At 40.8% G+C, this 25,709-nt stretch overlaps 1 protein-coding gene across 4 annotated transcripts in view; it reads left to right on the top strand.

The window, feature by feature from the left end:
- The window catches only part of CHD6 (chromodomain helicase DNA binding protein 6), a 100,419-nt gene extending 76,754 nt beyond the window's left edge, over window positions 1-23,665 (top strand). The window contains exons 26-32 of one of the 4 annotated variants that reach the window (XM_075177518.1): window positions 770-817; window positions 10,568-10,719; window positions 16,174-16,377; window positions 17,311-17,754; window positions 19,294-19,476; window positions 19,915-20,034; window positions 22,479-23,665. In XM_075177518.1, coding sequence (XP_075033619.1) covers window positions 770-817; window positions 10,568-10,719; window positions 16,174-16,377; window positions 17,311-17,754; window positions 19,294-19,476; window positions 19,915-20,034; window positions 22,479-23,369 — 2,042 coding nt within the window. In that variant the 3' untranslated portion in view covers window positions 23,370-23,665. Of the gene's footprint in view, window positions 1-766; window positions 818-10,567; window positions 10,720-16,173; window positions 16,378-17,310; window positions 17,755-19,293; window positions 19,477-19,914; window positions 20,035-22,478 lie in introns of all 4 variants that reach the window. The other 3 variants (XM_075177517.1, XM_075177520.1, XM_075177519.1) reach the window with 3 other exon arrangements.
- The last annotated feature ends 2,044 nt before the right edge of the window (window positions 23,666-25,709 follow it).

The following is a 25,709-nucleotide window of genomic DNA, read 5'->3' as shown; positions in this document are numbered from 1 at the left end:
AATGATTCTGTACATGGCTGATGGGACTAAATAAATAAGGTTCCCGGCTTAGTTGAACTGTTGGCAAAGTGGTTTGTCTGACATTCCTGGGCCAGTAATCAATTACCCATAGTGAACTATCCAAAAGCCAATATTTTTCTATATTTTAGGCATACCTGAAAAAAGGCCTCCTCCAAAACCTGATTGTGAGTCATTCCTGGGCATGCCAATACATTTGAGACTACATAAATGGCGAGAATAGGCCATTTTTCTGTTATGACTTCATGTCTTGCCAGCACAACTCTTAATACAACGTTGTGGCTGCCTTGTAAGACTGTCTGTATGTTGAAGTGGATATACTCTTTTTAATTTCCCCATAGAATTGTTGACTGATAACAAAAAGGTTTGTGATCATTCCTGTCTTATTGTTGTAATCAACAGACTCTTTCCCTCCAAATCTGACATAAGTAGTACGTATAGTTGTGAACTTGTATATTAACAACTGACATACAGTATATTATGGGCACATTATACCATTTGTTATAGTGTCTGCAGGTTATATTCATCATCACCTTCTTTTTCTAGTGTGTGTCTGAGCATGATACAGCTCGATGTAACATCACAACATGCTGGACTGAATGTCTCCACTTCCTTTTGTTGTGGCTGGCTGTATTATGTCATTTTTCATGCACTACATTTGTGGGTGTGTATGGCTGTGCAATTTGTAACATTGAGTTACTGGTTTGGGATTTTTTTTTTCTTTTTCTCTTCTGCATTCACCCACCAGAAGACGCCAATAACTATGGCAGAACATGGATATGGAAGTCAGAACCCACAGGTTAGAGTCATTTCTGTTGGACAAGTCATGCTGGGGTGATAGATGCATTTTATAAATAGGGTATCTTATTACTTTTCACGAACGGTTTATAGAAGGGTAGGTTGTGAGAGCAGCGCTCATTCAAGTTTTCAGTGCAAAATTAAATACAAGCCATGTTCATCAATGGACAAATTGTAATAGAAAAATAACGATATCTTTGCTGTGAAAACACTTTTGACCAAATTATATCACATACATAAGTATTATACATGTTTTCCTTCCTAATTTAATTATGTTTTTAGAGTTATGTGCCAGTGTAAAGTCCAGTTCAATAAACATTGTTGTTTTAGCTTAATATCTGAGTATTAAATCATGTCCTAGCCCATTTTCTTGGCTGCTCCATCACCAATCACAAGGCGCAGTCAAGTAAATGTGACCTCTGATTGGTTCTACCTCTTAACCACCCTCTACCACTATTTGAAAGTAGTGGACAACATTGATTTGCCGATTCTGTTGTCCAGATAGGAAGTGGAGCATGCTGGTATAATTTTTCAGTAAATGGCAGCTATAAAATCTAAATACATAAAATCTAATTAAAGGTACATATACCGGAGTTGTTGTTGTTGAACTGTCCTTTGTGGGTTGTTATAATCAGGAAGTGTGCCTCAAATTAATGTTCACTACAAGGGCCATATTGTCAGTACACATAGTGCTCTTCTTTAAACCTTGGGCACATTTGAAATTGCCAACATGGCTCATAGAGGCAAACAGCATTGTTACGGTTTTATTTGGTGTCTGCTGTGTTCTCCTTCCTGTGATTATGGTGACAAGGTTGATGAGAGCAATATAGTCGCCCATAGATTGCGACTTTAGAGCTTTATGCTATAATACTAACTTGAAGCCATATGGAGTGAGTCTTTGTTAATGTTAAGTAGCTCATAAATAAAGGCTTCAAATACCAGGTCTACTGGTAGTTACGATGAACTTGGGGTCATCGTAACGCCTCCCTTTGGTCATAGCCTGTATTATCCATACTGCAATCATTTGAGCTAATCCGCTAAAGAATTGTTTCTCTGACCCTGCGCCCTTCTAGCTGTCTGAATTAGCCTCCTAAATTGGGGAGGCTAACCTACATCTGTGAAACAGCACAGGAGGCATCCCTGTGTCTCTGTGATTTTGTTCATTTAGTCGCCTTTCTGTGCGCTTTTTGGCTGAAGATGTGATGAGAGTATTCTATAGCTAAGCATTCCTTGGTCAGCATTGCTTTCCATGGGTAACTGCTTCTTGGGCCTGGACTTGATTTAAAACTGTGTCAGGCCACAGTGGGGGAAAAGCACCATTCTTAAGATTAGTCGTAGGAAAAATAACTAGACTTTTGACTGCTTTCCATTCCTTTTGTAAGCAGTTCAAAAGCCAAGGGTAAAAACATACTCTCTCTTCCTCGCTAAACTTAAGTCCGCTTGGCTATTCAAGGGCGAAGGTTCCAAATTTAGAGTTGAGAAACCTGTCTCGGCATTACAGACCGCATCTCCTGTTCCAGCTGTGTATCAGAAGGTATATTTGGTGCATACAAACATCGCCAAGCGAAAAGCGGTCTCTGTTGTTCTCCTAGTCCCAGACTGGTTCAAGAGACCCTGGTACTATGATGTTGTACCCTAGTGGCCGACAACCTTTGGTGTGTTGCATCTTGACTTGAAGTATGCTCAGCCCCAACCTACCAGTCTTGGCTAAGGCAACACTATTGAGTGATTTTCCAAATTGATCACCCAAACAGTACTTAGGACACGGAAACCATCACCTACCCAGGTATTCTACAGAGTCTTTGCAGTCGGGCCTTGGCTTGGGCCCAAGCCATCTCTCTACGGGGCATATTCGGTTGGCCTCTGCAAGTAATAAAAAGTGAAGAATAATACTTACCATTATATGTCTAGGTCCCTGGTCTCTGTTGGTTGGGACAAAATTGCATGAAACGTAATGTAAATAAATATATGCTACTTACACATTGGAATACATTTAAGGAAAACTGAGATGAAAAATGTCATAGAAATACCCATATGAATATTCATTGACAGAAAGTTGAGTTGCAACACTCAGTGCCAGACAGTGGTTTAAAAGGCAAATAAAATCTGCCTTGGTTAATTTGTATCAAGCTTCACCACAGCATTGACTTAGGATGCTGGGTTTAACATAGGACAGCCAGGGGATGGATAAGTGTGTTAGCTCAGTAGGAAGTACAGAAGTATAGATATCTAAGCAGGAGCTTTAGGAATAGTGTTTACTGGAATTTAGCACTTACAAGAGCTGATACACAACCCACTTAATCATATTAGATGTTACACATTTTAAATGGGACTTTGTTGTACTTTTTACTAGAGATGGTCACTGACCCCCGTGTTTTGGTTTTGGATTCGGTTTTGGATCTGGATTACCGTCGTGTTTTGGTTTTGGTTTTGGTTTTGCAAAACCGCCATTGCGTGTTTTGGTTTTGGTTTTGGTTTTGTTTTGCTATTTTTTGGGAAAATCCATGTTTTTGGGCCTAAATTAACCCAATTTAGTGCTCCAACTGTTTTAGAGACAAGTAATCTAATTGTTGAGGTAATAAATCATCCAAAAAAACAGTTTAATTCTTCGTTGGTAGGCCTATTCTACACACAAAACAGATTGTCTTCCTCTCCATCTATGCATATTGGCAATGCAGCCATCGTCTTTGAATGTATATTACACCCTACACTTATAGTTAAATATGTAAAGAAATGGAAAAAGCCAGTTTGCTTTCTGTCTCTCAAGGCCCCCCTCCACTTGTATAAAATAGCAAAAAATTCAGCCATTATAGACTGTACAATATTAATTGACATGGAGAAAGCCAGTTTGGTTTCTGTCTCTCTAGGCCCCCCTCCACTTGTATAAAATACTAAAAAATTCAGCCATTATAGACTGTACAATATTAATTGACATGGAGAAAGACAGTTTGGGGTCACTCTGTCTCTCTAGGCCCCCCTCCACTTGTATAAAATACCAAAAAATTCAGCCATTATAGACTGTACAATATTAATTGACATGGAGAAAGCCAGTTTGGTTTCTGTCTCTCTAGCCCCCCCTCCACTTGTATAAAATACTAAAAAATTCAGCCATTATAGACTGTACAATATTAATTGACATGGCGAAAGACAGTTTGGGGTCACTCTGTCTCTCTAGGCCCCCCTCCACTTGTATAAAATACCAAAAAATTCAGCCATTATAGACTGTACAATATTAATTGACATGGAGAAAGCCAGTTTGGTTTCTGTCTCTCTAGCCCCCCCTCCACTTGTATAAAATACTAAAAAATTCAGCCATTATAGACTGTACAATATTAATTGACATGGAGAAAGACAGTTTGGGGTCACTCTGTCTCTCTAGGCCCCCCTCCACTTGTATAAAATACCAAAAAATTCAGCCATTATAGACTGTACAATATTAATTGACATGGAGAAAGCCAGTTTGGTTTCTGTCTCTCTAGGCCCCCCTCCACTTGTATAAAATACTAAAAAATTCAGCCATTATAGACTGTACAATATTATGAAAAATGGACAAAGCCAGTTTAGGGTCACTCTGTCTATGACACCCTACCCTTAAGGATAAATTGCCCTAACAGCAGCCTTTCAAGATGGTATGTGATATGGAAATGCCACAAGTCCCTTTCCTCTTTGGGGGTAGATTGCACCCTACACTTACATAGAAAGTTTTAAAAAGATGTTATCGGCATCATCTTCAGCTTCATCCTCACCCTCATCAGTGTGTACGTCATCATCACAGACTATCAATTCATCGCCGCTTGAATCCGCCATTAGAGAACAGTCAGTGCTTGGATGTCTTGGATGGTGAAGGCCTTCCTCGTGGAAGATGTAGTTCATTTTTATAAACATCATTTTCTCCACATTTTTGGGAAGTAACCTTCTACGGCGATCACTGACTAAGTTCCCTGCTGTGCTGAACACTCGTTCAGAGTACACACTGGAGGGTGGGCAGCTTAGGTATTGCAAAGCAAGTTTGTACATGGGTTTCCAAATGGCTTGCTTTTCTTCCCAGTAAGGAAAGGGACTGTCTGACATTTCCATATCAACTACCTCTTGAAAGTAATCCTCCACCATCCTTTGCATGTTTATACTCATATTGGATGGACTTATGGGCAAAGTGACACTTTTTTTTGAAAAATCCTTCAAACCAGCCCAGATGTTAAATTGTTCTCGTCTGCCCCCTGTGTCTTCCCTGCTTCTTTTTTGGAAATTTAATTTTTTACGAGCAACAGCTTGAGAAAGTGAAGGAGGACACGTCGTCAAGCCGAGGCCCAGTTCAGCGGCCAACTTGCTGAGCAATAGCTCCTTGCAAAAGTTCACATCTCGCTCATTTACAAGTAAAGACTCAATGTAGGTTTTAAACCTTGGATCAAGCACAGTGGCCAAAACGTACTGATCCGAGTTCAAGATCTTAATAACTCGAGGATCATTGTGAAGCGAATTAAGTACTTGATCGACAAGGCCAACATACTTTGCTGAATTGCTTGCTTTCAGCTCCTCCTTCATTTTCTCAAGCTGCTTTTCCAATAGTCTAATTAAAGGAATGACTTGGCTCAAACTAGCAGAGTCTGCACTGACCTCACATGTCACAACTTCAAATGGTTTCAGCACCTTGCACAGCACTGAAAGGATTCCCCACTGTGCAAGAGTGAAATACATCCCCCCTCCTTTCCCAATGTCATGACTTGTGCAATATGCTTGGATGGCTTTGCGCTGTTCCTCCATCCTCTGAAGCATGTACAGGGTGGAATTCCACCGAGTTACCACCTCTTGCTTAAGTTGGTGGCAGGGCAAGTTAAACTGCTCTTGGAGCTGCTGTAATCTCCTACATGCTGTGGCTGAATGCCTGAAATGGCCTGAAATTTTACGGGCCACCGAAAGCATCTCCTGCACCTCACGGTTATTTCGTAGTAAGCTCTGCACCACCAAGTTGATGGTGTGAGCAAAACAGGGAATATGTTGGAAATCACCCAGCTGTAATGCTCGCACTATATTGTTGGCGTTATCTGAAATGACATACCCTGGGGAGAGTCCGAGTGGTATAAGCCATGCATCAATCACATCTCTCAGTTTGCGTAACAAATTGTCAGCCGTATGCCTGTTAGTGAAGCCGGTGATACAAAGAGTGGCCTGCCTGTGACAAATGTTACGTAGTGGTGTACATGCTGCTGCTGTTCCTGCTGGTGAAGGTGAATGACCAACCCAGTGGGCTGTCACAGTCATATAGTCTTTGGTTTGGCCACTTCCACTTGTCCACATATCTGTGGTTAAGTGAACAGTGGGCAGAATGGCATTTTTCAGCGCAATCTCTACATTTTTACACACTTTTTGGTATAGTTGTGGAATAGCTTTACGGGAGAAATGGTGTCGCGATGGAATTCTGTAACGCGGACACAAAACCTCAATTAACTGTGAAAAACCAGCTGCGTTTATTGTGGAGATTGGACGCAGATCTAACACTAACATTGCAGCCATGGCGTCTGTGATTCGCTTGGCGACTGGGTGACTGCTGTCATATTTGCTTCCCCTCGCAAATGATTGTTTCACAGTTAATTGCTGAAATGTAGGACTGCTCATTTTATTCACCTGCCTCTGGGATGACGATTCACCCCCAGCAGCAGCAACAGCAGCAGCAGGACTAACGCTTTCTTCAGAGGAATCAATAATAGTGCCGGAGTCATCCAGCCTTAAGTGGGATGCCGGGCTAACTCCGAGCGCTACTGAGGATATTGATGAGGATGGTGTGGTGGGTGTATTTTGTAGCCGTCGGTATGTCGGTGAGCGGAGGGTCTTAGCTGATGAGGGAGTGCTTGTATTCTTTTGGGAAGAACTTTCAGCTTTTCCCAACACTTTGCCATGAACTCTCGTTAAATGGCGTAACATAGACGAGGTTCCAAGATGGTTAAGGTCCCTCCCTCGACTGACTGTGGCTTCACATACACTACAAATGGCTATACAATTGTTGTCTGGATTTGGGTAGAAATAATTCCACACATAAGAAGTGGATTTTTTTGTTTTATGCCCAGGCATGACAATGGCCTTTTTCTTGTCACGTGCCAGAACTGCTGCCACTGGTGCAGGACTTACACAAACAACCTCATCCTCATCAACATCCTCATTAGCGCCCTCGTCGCCTACACAAATCTCCCCCTCATCCTCTTCTAATTCCAAAGTGGCATCCTCAATTTGGGTATCACCGGCTACACTCGGGCTATTAAGGCACACATCAGCAGAATGCTCACGATTAGACATCCCACTGTTGGATGGACTCTCCACAGGGATTGTTGTCATTTGTGAATCAGAGCAAATATTCTCCTGTAATGCCTCACTGGTATCTTGCAGCTCAGCTTTGACGCGTAACAGTAGTTGTGCACCAATTGTAGCCTGGGTAACTTTTTGGGATCTGCCACTAATAGCCAAAGGTGAAGGCCTCATTCTCTCTTTGCCACTGCGTGTGTAGAATGGCATGCTTGCAATTTTTTTTTTATCGTCACTTAACTTTTGCTCAGTTACACTTCTTTTTCGCTTCAATACAGTAAATTTTTTTTTGGTTTTTGTTTTTTGCACTAATTTGAAAACACTCTGTTGTTTGACATCGCCTTGGCCAGATGACGTACTGGGAACACTAACATCAGGACTGGTGACAGAACCTGGTTGCTCATTTAGATCATATGTGGACTGCTTTGAATCCATTCTGAGCGCAAACCACTGAGGAGTGCTAAAAATTATTGAGTAGATACTGCTGACAGATATGACTTTTGACAGCCAGAAATATTAATGCACAATTAGGGAGGACACCCCAAAAACACTGAGGAGTGCTACAAATTATTGAGTAGATACTGCTGACAGATATGACTTTTGACAGCCAGAAATATTAATGCACAATTAGGGAGGACACCCCAAAAACACTGAGGAGTGCTACAAATTATTGAGTAGATACTGCTGACAGATATGACTTTTGACAGCCAGAAATATTAATGCACAATTAGGGAGGACACCCCAAAAACACTGAGGAGTGCTACAAATTATTGAGTAGATACTGCTGACAGATATGACTTTTGACAGCCAGAAATATTAATGCACAATTAGGGAGGACACCCCAAAAACACTGAGGAGTGCTACAAATTATTGAGTAGATACTGCTGACAGATATGACTTTTGACAGCCAGAAATATTAATGCACAATTAGGGAGGACACCCCAAAAACACTGAGGAGTGCTACAAATTATTGAGTAGATACTGCTGACAGATATGACTTTTGACAGCCAGAAATATTAATGCACAATTAGGGAGGACACCCCAAAAACACTGAGGAGTGCTACAAATTATTGAGTAGATACTGCTGACAGATATGACTTTTGACAGCCAGAAATATTAATGCACAATTAGGGAGGACACCCCAAAAACACTGAGGAGTGCTACAAATTATTGAGTAGATACTGCTGACAGATATGACTTTTGACAGCCAGAAATATTAATGCACAATTAGGGAGGACACCCCAAAAACACTGAGGAGTGCTACAAATTATTGAGTAGATACTGCTGACAGATATGACTTTTGACAGCCAGAAATATTAATGCACAATTAGGGAGGACACCCCAAAAACACTGAGGAGTGCTACAAATTATTGAGTAGATACTGCTGACAGATATGACTTTTGACAGCCAGAAATATTAATGCACAATTAGGGAGGACACCCCAAAAACACTGAGGAGTGCTACAAATTATTGAGTAGATACTGCTGACAGATATGACTTTTGACAGCCAGAAATATTAATGCACAATTAGGGAGGACACCCCAAAAACACTGAGGAGTGCTACAAATTATTGAGTAGATACTGCTGACAGATATGACTTTTGACAGCCAGAAATATTAATGCACAATTAGGGAGGACACCCCAAAAACACTGAGGAGTGCTAAAAATTATTGAGTAGATACTGCTGACAGATATGACTTTTGACAGCCAGAAATATTAATGCACAATTAGGGAGGACACCCCAAAAACACTGAGGAGTGCTACAAATTATTGAGTAGATACTGCTGACAGATATGACTTTTGACAGCCAGAAATATTAATGCACAATTAGGGAGGACACCCCAAAAACACTGAGGAGTGCTAAAAATTATTGAGTAGATACTGCTGACAGATATGACTTTTGACAGCCAGAAATATTAATGCACAATTAGGGAGGACACCCCAAAAACACTGAGGAGTGCTACAAATTATTGAGTAGATACTGCTGACAGATATGACTTTTGACAGCCAGAAATATTAATGCACAATTAGGGAGGACACCCCAAAAACACTGAGGAGTGCTAAAAATTATTGAGTAGATACTGCTGACAGATATGACTTTTGACAGCCAGAAATATTAATGCACAATTAGGGAGGACACCCCAAAAACACTGAGGAGTGCTACAAATTATTGAGTAGATACTGCTGACAGATATGACTTTTGACAGCCAGAAATATTAATGCACAATTAGGGAGGACACCCCAAAAACACTGAGGAGTGCTAAAAATTATTGAGTAGATACTGCTGACAGATATGACTTTTGACAGCCAGAAATATTAATGCACAATTAGGGAGGACACCCCAAAAACACTGAGGAGTGCTACAAATTATTGAGTAGATACTGCTGACAGATATGACTTTTGACAGCCAGAAATATTAATGCACAATTAGGGAGGACACCCCAAAAACACTGAGGAGTGCTAAAAATTATTGAGTAGATACTGCTGACAGATATGACTTTTGACAGCCAGAAATATTAATGCACAATTAGGGAGGACACCCCAAAAACACTGAGGTGTGCTACAAATTATTTAGTAGATAATGCTGACAGATATGACTTTTGACAGCCAGAAATATTAATGCACAATTATGGGGGACACCCCAAAAGCGCTGGGGAGTGCCAAATATGAAGAAAAAATAATAAACCTCTATCCTCCTCTCTGCACTAGCGATTTTGGTTAGAGCAATTGCAAGAACAATATGGTATTCTCTGTCCCTGCTCTAATTAGCCTATGACTACACCCTGCTCTCTCCCTCTGTCAAATGGCGATGGATTGCTGTGGAGGCGTGTATTTATAAAGTTGAAGTATCGCGAGAACCGAGTCCCGAGATCCGACGACGTCACAATGACGTTCGGCCTCGATTTGGATTCGGAATGGGCGGGAGAGTACCGAGCTGCTCAGCTCGGTACTCGGATACCCAAAGTTCGGGTGGGTTCGGTTCTCGGAGAACCGGACCCGCCCATCTCTACTTTTTACACAGGTTAGCATGGGGTTATCCACCACTGTCCCTTCAACCAATCCAGGATGACTTTTATTATTGCACTTTGTGGCAGGGGGGTGTTTTCCCCTCTGTCCATGCACTGCCAGGGTGAGGGAACCTCTGCCCCCATTCCACCCTGACACACTAAGACTGTGCTATGAGACTATGTTGAAACATTCTACCCGAACGATCTCCCAACAGAGGAAATTATTACAATTTAGGAAATGTTGATCATAATTTGTTTGTTTTAACACTTGCTATGTAATTGTTATTTATTATACCATTTTATATGTTTTACTTTCTTATGCTTGCATTATTCTACTTTTTAATATGATTCTTGAAGTAGAGTGAAAAGTGAAAAATTTCACAGACCAAGTGAAGTCTCCCTATTGGCCATCATTGTTATATAACATATTGTGTTTTTGTATTTTGTAGACCTTCTTGACAAATATCCAGAAGATGAGGCTAAAAGCTGCACGGTGTCCACTCCTAGGGATACCGCACAGGACTTCCAAGACGGCCGAGCGCCCACTATCGCTCAACTTCTGCAGGAGAAAACTTTGTATTCTTTTTCCGAGTGGCCTAAGGTGTTTAAAACCAATCTCAACTTATATTGTCTCAATAACTTCAATACCAAATAATACATTTTCATATCTTTTGCTAGGTGCAATCACATTGCAATGTATCAAGAGCCAATTTTTTTCAGACATGGTTCTCATTGGCAAGATTAGTCAAATTATATGCGTTTTGAGTGTAATGCCTGTAAAAAGGTGCCTGATGTATGGTTGATCGCTATATATGGCCACAAAGCAGCAGCAAAAATTTTGTTGACACAAACCTTTATATGGCCAACAATCAAATATATCATACACATGCATCCAGAAATCAGATATGGTAAACATCAACTAGTAAACTTCCACTAGCATGTGTCACGCAAAAGTGGTCTCTTGAAGGTACATGTTCATCAAAATTGGATGCATTCCAGACTGTTAAATCGGGTTTACTTAAAACCATGTGCAGTTAGCGTCTTATAAACCTGCCACACATAAAATGTGACTTTATAAACTAGCACACATTGATGCTGCCTCCTGTGCTTAGATCTGATTGGTCATTTTAAAAATAACATAGTAAGCCTCACTTTGTTATATCCCTTGCCTGATATACTGGTTGCTGCTAAATACAATTTAATGATGATGATTTGTACATAGTAAAGGTACAGTATAGACTAGAGAGATGTGTATAATTTTTCTTTCAGTAGACTGAGGAGAAATGGGCAGGAGGTGGCACAGAGAGAGTACAGTGTGTACAGGGGCTACATGTGTTTGCTTTGGGATCAGTAATGTCTAGTGATTATTTTCAGGAAACGGGCAAGAGTTGCATAAAGCTGGACACTGCATGAGCAGATTAAAACTTGTGCACTTACACTTTACAGTGTGGCTCTCTCCATGACAATGAGAGAGGCAGTGATGGAATATTGGTCAACCAATGGCATGTCAGCTGAGTATTTGTATGCTGTACTATGGAAGACATTGGTCAACTGAATAAGGCTAGAATGTTTTCAAACTGGATACAGAAAATAATTCTGGTATTACTTTAAAGGGAACTTTGACACATATATTGAATTTCATATTAGTGGCTTTTGGGGTAAATGCCTGAAGTAGAAAATACTTAAATTATTTTTAATGAACAATCAATTTACCAAGTTTAGACAAAATCTGTTTGCTGTGAACCACTTCTCTAAAGAGTAATCTGGGCATGGCCAACATTGCAAAATAAATGTTGCTTTGTCGCCCTATTAGGTGACACTGCAAGACGTTGGGGTATAGTAGGTGGCCCTGGAGTCAGGGGACACTTTAAGTAAAAGTATTGGGAGGAAAGCTCCACTTCTACTATGCCCCTCCTAGAGGAACTATCCCTTCAGGGTTTTTTTAAGTGCCCTTGGAGTCAGGCATGTGGTGTTTAGGGCTCCTGCCCTGGATTTTTCAATTTATTTATTTTATTATTACTTTTTTCACTGTATTGGGCTCAGGGACTCCTCCCGAGGAGTGGATAGCCTGCGACCTTCCTCCACTTCGGGTCCCTGAGCAAGGGTGAGTAGCCTGCTGGGTTCCCTCACCCCCAATACCAGATGCAATATATTTGCAGGAGACAACCAGAGGCTGTCAGAGACGCTGCAGTCGGGAAGAGTGGACAGCCGTAACTGCAGCAGACCTAACAGCAGTGCTGCAGTTGGGTCGTGTACCTATCCCCAACCCCCCCCCCCCCCCCCCCAAGGGAGATAACATATTGCTGGAGTCTCCCTTTTTTAAACGTCAAAAGAAACAAGTGATCTGTTTCCCTCCATCTCTCCAGGCATGGAAAAGACCTGACCGCCATTTTCACATACTAGGAAAGTTTAAATCCCTTTAACCCTTACCCTTAGAGGAGGCGGCAAAACGGGAGACTACTCCCGCTGCGGATCCACCTATTGTCTGACTTACCAGATCCACTGCTTTCCATGTACATGGTGGTGTTTCACTCAAGGACACCACAAACAAAACAAAAATTGTGATTTATAGCTGTGCTCAGCTTATGTAGCGGCGGGTAGCCTCTTCACACCAGGCATGTCTACGGTCTGGGTAAACAAGGCTATTCAAGCATGGTCTGAACAGTTGGCCAAAGGTCTGCAAGAAAATTGGCAGTGGGCCGATTTGCTTGTTCTAGCTGATCACATTAGAGAGGCTTCTGATTTTTTAGGTCGGGCATCTTTGTTTGCAATGTCAGTTACCTCAAAGCAGTCTGCACTCATTGTGGTTGCATGCCGATTCAAAATGTACTTGAGGTGTTACCCTTTGATAGCATGATCCTCTTTGGATCCCAATTGGACCAGATTATTCAGGTGGCCACTGGTGGCAAAAGCTTTTTTGCCAGTTAGCCAGACTAACCCAAATATTTCAGGTTTCGTTCCTTTCGCCCCTTAAGTAAATCGTGGGGGCTCCAGCAAAATGGCAGTCCTCTTCCACATGGGGAGAATTCCGTAGGGGCCCAAGGGCCTTATAGACACGGAAATCCCAGACCAACATAGATGGTCTCCGCATGACTGATCTCCCAGCCACAGGATTGTGGTACGGGCCCGTCTTATGGGGGAATCATCCCCCAGGCGCCTGGGTTCGAGGGCTTGTCAGTCGAAGTTATGTGATCGATATACTCCATTTCCCGCATCGCAGATTCCTCACTACGGGTTTGCCATCCTGCAGCATTGAACAGGGGGTATTTGTTGCTTCCCTGGAGTTAAAGGTTGCCTACCTCCATTTTCCAATATGGAAGGGACATCTTTGTTGTCTTTGCTTTGGGGTGTCAAAGATTTTTCTAATCTTCTCTTTTAATAATAATTGAGATGAGCAGTTTTCCAAATGTATGCATAAAAAATATTATGTATACATACAGCCATTATTGGAGGAAGCGGTCATACGCCCAGGGTCTCAAATGCCAATTGACAATCTGTATTTGATTAAGTCATTCTTTTGTTCTTTTATAGAAAATGTTACTTATCATTGCTTAAAACACACCTTCCCTGCTTACATCTCCCGCTGACACTCTAAGTCTGTATCATTAATCTTCATTAAACTGACATGTTCTTGGGCGGGTCTTTTGCAAGGGTCGTCTTGACCTTATTTGGAGCAAATATTTCCTTGGCCTGCTATTGTGAAATGAAGAACATGTGACCCTTATATAACTTGTTGTTTTCTGTATTGTGCAATACGTGTTTGTCCGTTCTCTTAAAAGCTCAGACACATAAAATTCAAGTTCATTAGTTCATTCTGTTGAACTAATTGGTAATATAGGGTTTTTCGTTAATTATTATCTTGACAGAGGTCCGCGATGCCCATTAACTTCTTGGCAGCACACGGGTCATAAACCGAACCAAATCTTCCTTGATTCTCGCATAGAGGATGTGTTTCTTCCAGAGGACAAGATTCTCTTGGTCCTGTCAAAGACCAGGTCCCTACTGGCGAGGTGGTGCTGCATGAGGTTGCCTGACACCATGGTATCTGTGTTTGAAGCAGTTCCATTTGCCCAATTTAATTCTCAAACGTTTCAGAGGGCGCTTCTTTGGGAAGCTCAAAGTCACCCCTTCATCTGGACAGACGGTTCATCAGGTTGTCCGAGACAGTTCGCCAGTCCCCCCTCTGGTGGTTGGACTAGTCGCATCTCACCATGGGTTGCTCCTTCTAGTCTCTGGATAAGACATTGACGACCACGGATGCCTGGCTGTTGGGATGGGGCGGGGTCATTGGTGCTCTCCGGTTTTAGGGCCACTGGAACTCTCAGGAGGCACTTATGCCCATCGATGTGCTGGAACTCCGGGCGGCTTACAGGGCGCTTGTCCACGCTCAGAGGCTGCTAGCGGGCAAGCCTCTGATGGGCCGGTCAGACATGCGACAGTGGGTGCCTACCTGAACCATTTGGCGGGCATCCACAGCGCAATGGCCATGAAGACAACATTGAGGATCATGTCTTGGGTGGTAACGTCCAGTTCCGGTGATATTGGACATCTTTATCCAAAGTGTGATAAACTGTGAGGCAGATTACCTCAGTCACAAACCGAATACATCCATGAGATTGGTCTCTTCTCAAGAACATGTTCATCCTTCTGGTTCAGTGTTTGGGTCAGTCAGAGATAAATCTCATGGAGTCCTGCCTGAAGTTCAAGGTACCTCTCCTACGCAAAATCACGAGATTCTACCACAGAGTACATTGACGCCATGATGATTCCGTGGCAGCTTTGTCTAGGGTGTACTTGTTTCCATCGATTCCCATGCTTTCGCGGCTGCTCATATTTTTAGACTGACTGGCCCTGCAAGGCATAGTACTTGGACATCCTCCGGATGGCATTTGGTCCACACATCAGATTGCTTTTTCGTCCCAACATCTTCATGCAAGGCCGTCTTTGTTGCTACTTGTTAAGTCAGGTGGCTTTGACGGCATGGCTACTGAGACCCTGATTCTTAGGCTTGGGTTTTCTCTCCCTTCTGCTGCCAGAAGAAATGCAAGTTGGTGGGTATGAAGGATGTCTAGACCGTCATGCAGGGTATTCTTCATGCTCAACACCCAGTTGAACCATAGGACTTTTTAATCTGCTCCTCCCACCCTTTGCTCTGTTTGTTTGCTGGTTGTCTCTCTTGGTTTAAGACCTTGTTAGGCCCTCTCTTTGGGCTTTGTTATTAAAAAAAAACAGAACTGCAGGGTTCCTCTAGAAGGGGCATAATAGGGTTGGAACTCCCAACACTTTTACTTAGTGTCCTTGACTCCAGGGCCACCTACTATACTATATATGCTGCTGTCTTCCAATGGCACTAATGGGATCCAGCCGCTCAGACTAAGCAGCTGAACAGCCAGATCTCGCCCAGTTTGACCTTCTTGACATTGGAAACTCGCAACACTCAGTCTGAGTGTAATGATCAGCCCATGTGGCTTATGTCTTGATTATTTTATATGTTAAAAAATATTGATGTTCAGGAACTAATCACAGCTTTTTTTTTAAAAAAATTTTTAAACAATATTGGGTTACAATTAGAACAATTAGAAGCAAGAAGAGCAAAAGCTTTATATGATAAAGCAGATGAAGCAATGTATTATTGTATCCACAGCAATGTGTTACTTGGCATGCTTTTCATCAACACATACCGTATTGTGTGTGTGTGTGTGTGTTTTATTATATTATATAAATTGTATGTGCATGTGGTTTGTTTTTTTTTAACCATAATATTCACCAACATCTTTATGAGCAATAATTCGGTTTTATTTCTACTTTAAAACCACTTGATAACTAGTGAATACACAGTTGTTCAGGATTATTTCCAAGACCAGAATGTTGTGGGTTTATTTTTTTTTTTGGGGGGGGGGGGGGGCGTGTTAATGAAATGGTTAGACCAGTTCGAGGAGATTGAAACTATTTCTGTAACCAAAAACTATTCCGAGTTGGTGGAACAGAACATAGCAATGGGTTTGTTATTCTTTCTACAAGGGATCATTGTTTGCCATCCTTCCCTTTTGTGCAGGATCGAGTGATTATTAACCGGATAGACAATATTTGCCACTCAGTACTGAAGGGGAAATGGCCATCCTCCAGCCAGCAGTTTGAAGCACAGTGCATGGTACCGTCAGTGTTAAACAGTAATATGTGTCCAAGGAGCGGCTATAGCACTGCAGAAGCACAAATTTCAACATACAGCAATGGCTCTCCAGGGTCACACGTACAGAAGGTGAGATTGGGGATTAATATGCAAAAATGATGCATAATTCCCAGATGGCAATAATTCTAACACCTGATGCTTTATGTGCGACTTCTCCCCCTGTTTGACTGCTTAAATACATAATACAACACACATCCATTGGTGCCACAGAAGGGGGTAGATTAGCTTGCCAATGCAGTACTCACATGGTTACAAATATTAACAAATGGGGTGCTTTATTGTTTCATATAAAGGTGAATGTATCAATGCTCCATTTACTATTTAATGCTCAATCTTTGACTTCCTGCTTGCCTCCATTCCCCTCATCATATCATGACACTGTTCCTGCCACACAGTCCTGTCTCTACTAAGACAATCGCACACATGCACAGATCACTGCCTCCCATATATATCAGCACCTTCATGCACTGAAATACTAAGTGTGCTAGGAATATTTTCATGATCTGATTGGCTGCAGACTATCCGACACTAGTCAAACACACCTTACAAACAAGGTAGTTTAAGGTTTAAAGTCTTTAATTAAGTCTTTAACCAATTGTAAAGCGCTACGGAATTTGCTGGCGCTATATAAATAAATGATAATGATGATCAAGAGCTGGACAAAAAGCAAAAATATGCAGTTTCTAATGTTTGGCTTATGACTGAACTTATTGCCGTGGCCTTGATTGTATTACACATTACCACACAGATATTATTTGTTTAAAACCGAGAATAAGTATCTGCAACCAAAACGCGCAATTGAACTGTATTTAGGGTACTTTTATTGGCCCCTACTAATTTCTTGCAGATGGGTCAAAATGTGTCCCAGTCCCCCCCTCACACACACACACACAGTCAATAAATTTAGTGATAATTGGTAGCATAGTTTGCAATAAGGTTTAATATCTATAACAACATTTCTCATGTTTTTTTAACTTTTTTTTTTTTTTTTTTCAATCACAGGAAACATTAACTGCTGCAGCATTTACGAATGATGAGCGTAAGCATAGACGACCGTTTGGGTTTGAGAGCGACAGGTCAGATGCAAAGCCCCGGGGAGCACAACATCTCGGCACTTCACATGGGAGAACCACTGCTGCGTTGAATGGATGGAGAGAGGCTGCCATGGAGCTTTGCAGAGAGCAGGCTGCTGGAAGCAGCTCTGCCTATTCCATCAATAGCGGCACGGCCAAGATGGCTGGCATGAGTGGGTTGCAAAGCTCCTTAGGAATGGACTTGTCGGGAATCTTGCAGGCTGGACTCATCCATCCGGTGACGGGACAGATTGTAAATGGTAACATGCGGAGGGAGGAGTCCTCCCTTAGAAGGAGGAGAGGAAGAAGAAAAAACGTGGAGGGGATGGATCTGGTGTTCATGAAGGACAGGGGAATGCATGCAGGAATCGTGGTAAGAGGACATGGCAGTAATAAACCCAATATAACTTTGCATTGTTTTTAGTTAAGTATGAAAACATATTTTCTGCTGTCATAATGTAATTGGTGATTATTTTTTATTTATATTTTTTTTTTTTACGTCTTTTAGTTTTTGTTATCTCTTCTTGGGGACAGGAAGTATTTAGTAACGAGTTCTCCCACTAGGCTTACATTTGGCCAGTACAAATAAGGCCCCACAGCTTCTATGCAGACACTGTTTCATTGATTTATCACCCTTTCTGTGAATAATGTTGCCATTAACAGTGTATTCAGAATTTGGGATTCTTGTGTCTTACATTTTTCTTATTTCAATGAATGGAGAGCTCCACCTAGAGCTAAAATGTTGTTTTGGGTGCAGTTTAATTAGTTGTGTGACCGGGTAGGCTTACTGCACCATCCGGTCTGTTGGGGGAGAAGGATGTTCTTCCTGCACGGTTTGTCTGTGTTTGTTTTTCACTGTCAGGGACTGAATGTTACTGACCACTCCTAATGTTGCCACCTTCCCACCAGACATTCGCCGACTTGCGAATGCCAACTGTGCAATAGTTGTAACTCAATTTAAACTTGACAAAATTCACATCAATCTGTGATTTCCTAAATTACTTGCTTTTACATTATTCAGATAGTTTTCCTTTCTCTCTAAGACACCGATTGAAAGGCCCCCTCCTGTGCATTCAGGCTAAAAGATGTGGCCACAAAAATCGGTACATTTGCAATGATACACATTGACGAACTGCACCACTAATTAAAGTTAAACTTAGAGTATGTTATTTCTAGGTGATCCAGCCACAAGGTACATGTAAAAAATAATGTGAGTGGGACCTTCATCGGGGAGGGACATTGAAACTTACTCCACCTTTTTGAAAAAGGGATAGTGATAAGCAGAGCGGATGGGGGATCACTACGGCTATTGGACTATTGCATATTTGGCAAACAGTGCATCCAAATCATATTATAAGCCTTTGTGCTTGTCATTTATTTGAGAATTTTTGTTGCTCTGCAATCCCCAAAAATATGCACAGTCATCTTAATGTTGGATGACTGATTCCTTGACCATTGAGCCACAGCATGTGTTGTTAGTCAATACTCCACTTACATTTTTGTTTAGTTAAGTCAATGGTGTTTTATATAGCCTATACATATATAGAGTGCAGTGAATGGCACATCAAGACAGATTGTTTTTTTGGGGGGTTTTTTTGCAATTAATTATCCCAATATTCATAGTGAACTTTAAGAGTTCTGTCACTATATAGAATATTTTCCCCAATTAATCTGTGGCTGTGATGCACATCTCACTGCAGTGTTTCCATGTGTATACACACATACTTTTCTAAGTTTTGTAGCAAACATGTGCTTCTTGCAGAATGCTATTATTTGTATATTATGGGAACACATTAGTGCCGCGATTATGATCTAGGTACAGTGAGATATATAAATACTGTGGAAATGTACCCTGTTTGTGTATTTTTTTTGTACTATTCCTGGTCCTTGATTTGAACTCTTCTCCACACAGGGGCTGCGTGAGGATTCTACCCAGCTCGGTTCTGCACATACAGATGGCTCTGTCTCTGCCGCCACGCAGTCTGCCAGCACAACCACAAGGGTACAGGCAGAAAAGGTGATTCCTAACAAAAGCCTTCTTGAGTGGCTGCGGCAACAGTCGGACTGCACAATAGACATACCAACATATGGAGGTGTAAGTATATAATTAAGCCATTTAAAACTACCCTGGTCCTTTTATACAGTGAGGGCAAAATATAAGACTGGTAGCCACCGATAAAGTTGTTGTATGAAAATAAAGCCAAGATGGTCTACCCACAGAAATCACCATTTCTCTTTCCTGCTATTTGGGGTGTCAGGGATGGTGGGGGGTACACTTCAACAACTACAGTGCATTTTTTTAAAATGCTGGAATAAAACTTCAAATTCATTCATGGGAAATATCACACCTTTTCTAGAAGAGAATTCTGCTGATCTTTTGCGGTTTAATACATCTTACCACAAGTAATCCATGCCATTGCTGGGTCCAGTACTTAATTAATACAAACAAATATTGATTCACATTTACCCCTAATTACACTACACCACTATGTAGACAGTGACTTGTATTTCCTACAACCACGTTGTCTTGTAGAGTTTTTCAGAAAAACCCAAACCAAGGCGCCAGCGTTGCAAAGACCCCAGTAAACTGGACGTTAACATTCTCACTGGCGAAGAGAGGATGCCGATTGTGAACAAGGACACAGGAAGAAGGGTATGATCACTTCTAATAGGCCCCAGACCTCTGCCTTTCTTCAAAGAAAATTAAATGTAGTATATAAAAGTCAATCTTTTTTTTTTTTTCTTTTCATTTTTTTCACTTGCATTCAAAAACATCTTAACAGAAATCCCAAAATATTTTGCTTAAAATTGTTTAATAATGTGTTGATTGTACTATGATCACCATTTTCTCTGTTAGCAAAAGGAATAGAGGAGTATATGTTATGTGTTTTTAACTCTGCTCATAAAATGGATAATATGAAAATTGTATGAGATTTGCATAACAAAGATTCTTGGCTATAGCAAATTATTTTAAGAAATTGGCCAAACAACCACATTTTTTGCATGATGGTCCTTGAGAACAACAATTTACAGTGCTAGTATACGATCTACAAACAAAGCATGCCCGTCGGAGTTTTCGATTGAATGTAACTATTTATATTTTGAAGCTATAATGTGTTTAGAAGAGGACCCTTTCAAGAGAGAGACAGATATAGATGCAACTGCTCAAATTTAGCATACAGTAGCCATTATTATTATTTCTCCTTCACCCTGGGGGACATAGATTTTACACTAGGGTTAATTTCTACAGGCAAGCGACAAGGCACTTTAAGAAAAGAACTTCTCCTATGCTGGTTTAACCGACCCCACTGTCTGGGAGAGTCTGTTTTACAAGTGGTGACAGACGCGGATGGTGGACCTCACAAAATGTTCATTGGGATTTCCTTGTTTTTTCCTACTGAAGGTACAGGGAGTTTTTTGCCCAATCATCACCCATTTGGACACTGCTGTCCCGTGACAGTGGGATACCTACTACCTGCTTCCGTTGGACAATTGTTTCTTATTTCCCTTTAGATCAGAAAGGATTAGAGTTGGGCTTCTACTTCCTAAAATTTTACACTTCACCATAGAGCTCTTATTTCCTGTCCGAGGTAAATCACTGCACATAAAATTGGTATTAACAGCATCTCAGTTACCACCATTTATGTGCTCTAGCTTAACTTTTCTTCCTATGGTGTGCTGGAAAGCCAAGGGGGGATTCAAAGTTAGCTTATCCGTCCTACTTTTACTTTAATTTTGTTGTAGGAAGCAAAAGTACTTTGTCCACTACCAACGTTATTTCTGCCTTTCTGTCCTCAACCGTCATCAGAGAAGGGATCTAAGCTACACACTTGGATGTCATGCAGACCTTGATACATGGAATCTTATTCTAAGTTTTGATAACAGAAAAGGTGTCTGGTCCTTTGTTGGTTCATTATGTGATGGTCCAGGTGACCATTGTGCAAGCTCATGCACTGTCCATACAATTCGGTTGTAGGTTTTTTCCTAGTCCTGGGCAAATATTGCTTCTAGAGAAGAAGCTTCCATTAGGAAGGTACTTCATGCAGTGGTCTGCAAAAGCCTTTCCTTCCCTCTCCTCCTGATATATGAAGGCTTTCGGACATCCCCAGAGTAAGGATTGTGTCACTCAGATGGCTGAAGATTAAAGGGTTTGTTTTTTTGTTTGTTTTTTTACTTTGTGTTCAATCCTTTTTTGCAAAGCTACGGGGAACAAATACCTATCCACCTGGAATGTTCCTGTTAGGTCATGTTCTATTATGGTATCTGCTCAGGGCTTCTGTTACTAGATGTATTACATGTCTTCTCTTTGCTGTATCTAAATAAACTCCACCAAGATGGTCTAAGCCAGCATATGAGAAGTTCTAGTTTTAAAGTGCTCTGTTGGTAGAGCTTAAACCCACATTAATATCTGTGTCCCCATTGGCTTCCTAAAAAAGAACATAATGGTAAATTGGTGAATCCCTTCTTTTTTTTTTTCTTTTTTTTTGCTAAAAGAACTTGTTTATTTATACAAAGATCAAATAATTAATCTTCAGTCAATAGGATGATGTGCAGATAGACAAAATTCTAGACCTTTAGAATATTTGCACTGAGTTGTATTTATCCTTGCGTATGAAGGAATAGAAACAGACTGGCCCTGGTGATTACACATAAACAGCAGTGCCCAGAGTCATCCATTCTCTATATTAAGATGGTGTAGCATAAATTGCTGCTCTTATTGTACAGTTGCAATGCTCCCGCATTATACAAATACCAAGGACATGTCTCACAGCAAGCTCCGAGCACCCCTGCTGTCGAGTGTGATGGTTCTCTGTAAAGTCAGGACCCAAGGGGGAAGATCTTCTAGCCCAGGATTTTAAAAATTATTTTGAACAAGTGTAGGTGCACTTTAAGGAGTATTTCCATAATAAATAATTTTAGAGAAGTATTCCCTTTTGATCCCCATCAGTGATCGGGCATAACATTATATTAAAATGTTTAGAAAATAAAATATAATCTTGTTTTAATGATGGCTACAAAATGAGAGCTCAAGTTCTGTTGAAGTATTCTTAAGTAAGTAATATATGTACTGTTCCTTCTCTTGTCTTCTGTCTTCAGGGGTTTCTTCCTGAAACTAAATTTGGCAGGGTATTGTCAGAGCCCATTCTACGTGACACAGGGCCCAGAAGGAGAGGACGGAGACCTCGTAGTGAGCTGTTAAAGTCTCCAGGAGTGGTGGGATCGGATTCCTCGTCGGGCATGAACCCACTTTTTATGAACGGCCTTATAGCTGGAATGGATATAGTAGGGCTGCAAAACATGAGGAACATGCAGGGTATTCCACTAACAGGGCTGGTGGGGTTTCCTACTGGATTCACAACATTGTCTGCGAATGATGACGTAAAGAACACATTAAGTATGTTGCCCATGATGCTCCCCAGTATGGCAGCCATGCCGCAAATGTTTGGCGTTGGCGGGATTATCAATCCTCCCATCTCCTCTTCTGTGCCATCGTCTTTAGGAAGCACAATAAAAGGTGGTGCCACCCTTACAGAGAAAGCTACTGAGGACAAAGACACCAGCCAAGAAAGCTCACAAGACACAGCTCCTCCAGACAAAGCTGTGGGTGGCACCTTTAAAGAGCAGTCAGAACCTGCAGTGACTACAAGTAGCCCTGTAGCTTTTAACCCATTCCTTATCCCTGGCATGTCCTCAAGTCTACTGTACCCTTCCATGTTTCTGTCGCCAGGCATCGGCATGGCAATACCAGGAGTTCAGTCCAGCCGCTCAACAGAGGCAGCTGGCCATGATCCTCAACGGAGGAAGAGAAAGAAGGTAAAGGAGGATCCCCAGACTTCTGAACCAGAGTCTGTGCTCTTTACAGAACCCACGGACCACGAGCAACTGTCTCCCAGTGGGCAGAACTCTGTAGATACAAGTGAAACTCTGGCATCTGAGAAAGACGAGGACGATTCTGGTTTAAGAGAGACTCCGGACAGTACCATCTAGAACTTGACCCCTAGAAATTGTGACTTGTGAGTTCTTTCACTCATATATTTCTAACTCTCTGGAGTGTCCATCAGTAAATTCTACCTAAACTTTTCCCCTTTTCTCTCTGGTATGTCTGTAACCGCTTGACTCTTATGGTAGACATACCCACAATATGTGGCTGTGGTGGGAAAGCTAAAAATATTTTTAAGTTCTTCAGAGATTTGTTTTTTGTTTTTTTTTAATTGCTTTTCATTCCATAGATGGATTATGAAACAAACTTTTTATCTTTTTTTTTTTTTTTTTTTCTGTTCCACTCATAGCCTTCTCCCTAAACAGAAATGAGGCGCTTGACTTGATTTTAAAGGCACAGTGTAGCACAAGGCCTTAAAGCAGCAATCCCTTTATCCAAAGACAGGCTTTTGGCTAAAGCAATAGAACTGGTGCTGTCCACAATCAATTCAGATGGAAAGCTAGTTACGAAAGGATTTACTCATTCTATTGGTGTGTGTGTGTTTACCAGCTGCACATAATCCTCTAAAATAAACTTCTGTAGATATCATGAAAAGCAGAATCTATAAAGAAGTTGGAAATATCAAACAAAGGAAATTATTATTTTTCTATAATAAATTCAAGCATGACATCCAAATAATGTTCTTGGAGAACCAAGCTGGGCCCAGTTGTATCCCTCATTAAGCCTAGAGGGGGGCACAGACATCACTGAAGGGATTAAAATACACTCCCCACGAGACAGGGCACGTCAACAAATAAACTCTTCCTCTTGTATGGTTTAACTGCTTCCTCAGCAGAGTAATTAGATTTCCTACCTGCATTACTCAGACACATGCAGTTTAATGACAAATAGATGTATATTTCTTTAATAAAAATAATAGTATTTTTTTTAATTAGTTTGAACAAATGTATTATGTAATCTAGTACTAGGCAACCTGTTTAACCATACTTGCGAGTTCTACGGATTGCATTGTCAAAGAGGCCTCAGGCCTGCAGTGACTAAAAGGTAAAATATTCTATGAACATCATTTTTTTTGTTTGTTTTTTACATCTGATTAGGTTAATAGTCAGTCGTAAGCAATAAGAAGACAGTAAGTGCGGTACACCAGAACATTTATGTAAAAAGCAATGTATATTTTCATTATTATTTTTCTTATTACTTAAAGCTTCACTGGCCACATCATCCCTGCATTAAAGTATGCTTTAATTATCAAACCTTACAAGAGCTCTATTGGATGGCTCCAAACCTGTTTTAACCCAATATAGTTTTGTATGCAGATTACCCTAGTCTGAAAAAGACATTTTGAATGCACATTCAAAATGAAGTAAACACTTTATAAATTTTGCCACAGTTTTTTTGTGGTGTGTTTTATGGGTTTTTAAAAAAATAAATAAAAAAATGGACAAAAACTGTGTATTGGGGGGGGGGGAGCAGATTAAAATGGCAATTTCTCCCATCTTGATCACAAATAACCAACTTTGAGTCTGAAATATTCTGTAAATGGCTACATCAGACTGAGAGCACTCTTGGGAGGAGGGGGGGCTGTTTTGTTTTGTTTTTTTAGTTTCATTTTATTTAATTTTTTGTAGTTAAGCAAGGACTTTTAAAAGTCAAACGGGTGGAGGGGGCGGGGGATCTAGCACAACATAATAAGTGGCTGAGCTTGATGATATTTGTAGTTCATCAACAACTCGAGTGTCGTTTCCTGTTCTTGTTATACAGTAACTTTGAAAGATTTGCCTTAAATTTTAAGCACCCTTACACACACGAGGCACTTTCTACCTGTCCCATTCAACCCCCAATTATCCACTCTCCTTTAATTTTAATTGAAAGGAGCGCTTGATCCAAATGGTCACTTTATTTTTAAGTTCAACAAAGGCCTTGCCTAACGTTTTTCAAATTGTGTAAATATAAAATTATATATGAAGTTAAAAGGTAGGAAATCACTGTAGCGTAGCTTACAAAATTATAAACGGACACATCAACACAATGTTATAAGAGGGGCTGCTGCTTTAAAAAAAAAAAAAAGCTCTAAATTTTGTTTGTTCTAGTTTTTAAACTTTTTACTGCCACTTGCCCTTTTGTGATCCTATGAAACATCAATTAAATCTAAATTGGCCGGTTGTATTCTAAACTAAATTTAAGCCAAAATCTGTACCTAAACTAAGCACAGCAAAAGTCAAGTGCTAATATTTATGTCTTCTCTTTTTTTTTCTTTTTCTTTTTTTATAGTTAGAAGTAGCCCCATACTTTATTACGGTTACTAGTCTAGTGGCATAGATGCAAAATATATATAATTATTGATTGGGAAAAAAAAAAAACATATATTCAATTTTTCTAAGAAAAAA

This window comes from Mixophyes fleayi, chromosome 6, assembly GCF_038048845.1.
Source record: "Mixophyes fleayi isolate aMixFle1 chromosome 6, aMixFle1.hap1, whole genome shotgun sequence".
NCBI lineage: Eukaryota > Metazoa > Chordata > Amphibia > Anura > Limnodynastidae > Mixophyes > Mixophyes fleayi.
The sequence above is the reverse complement of the archived record's forward strand: the minus strand, read 5'-3'. Positions and strand labels throughout refer to the sequence as shown.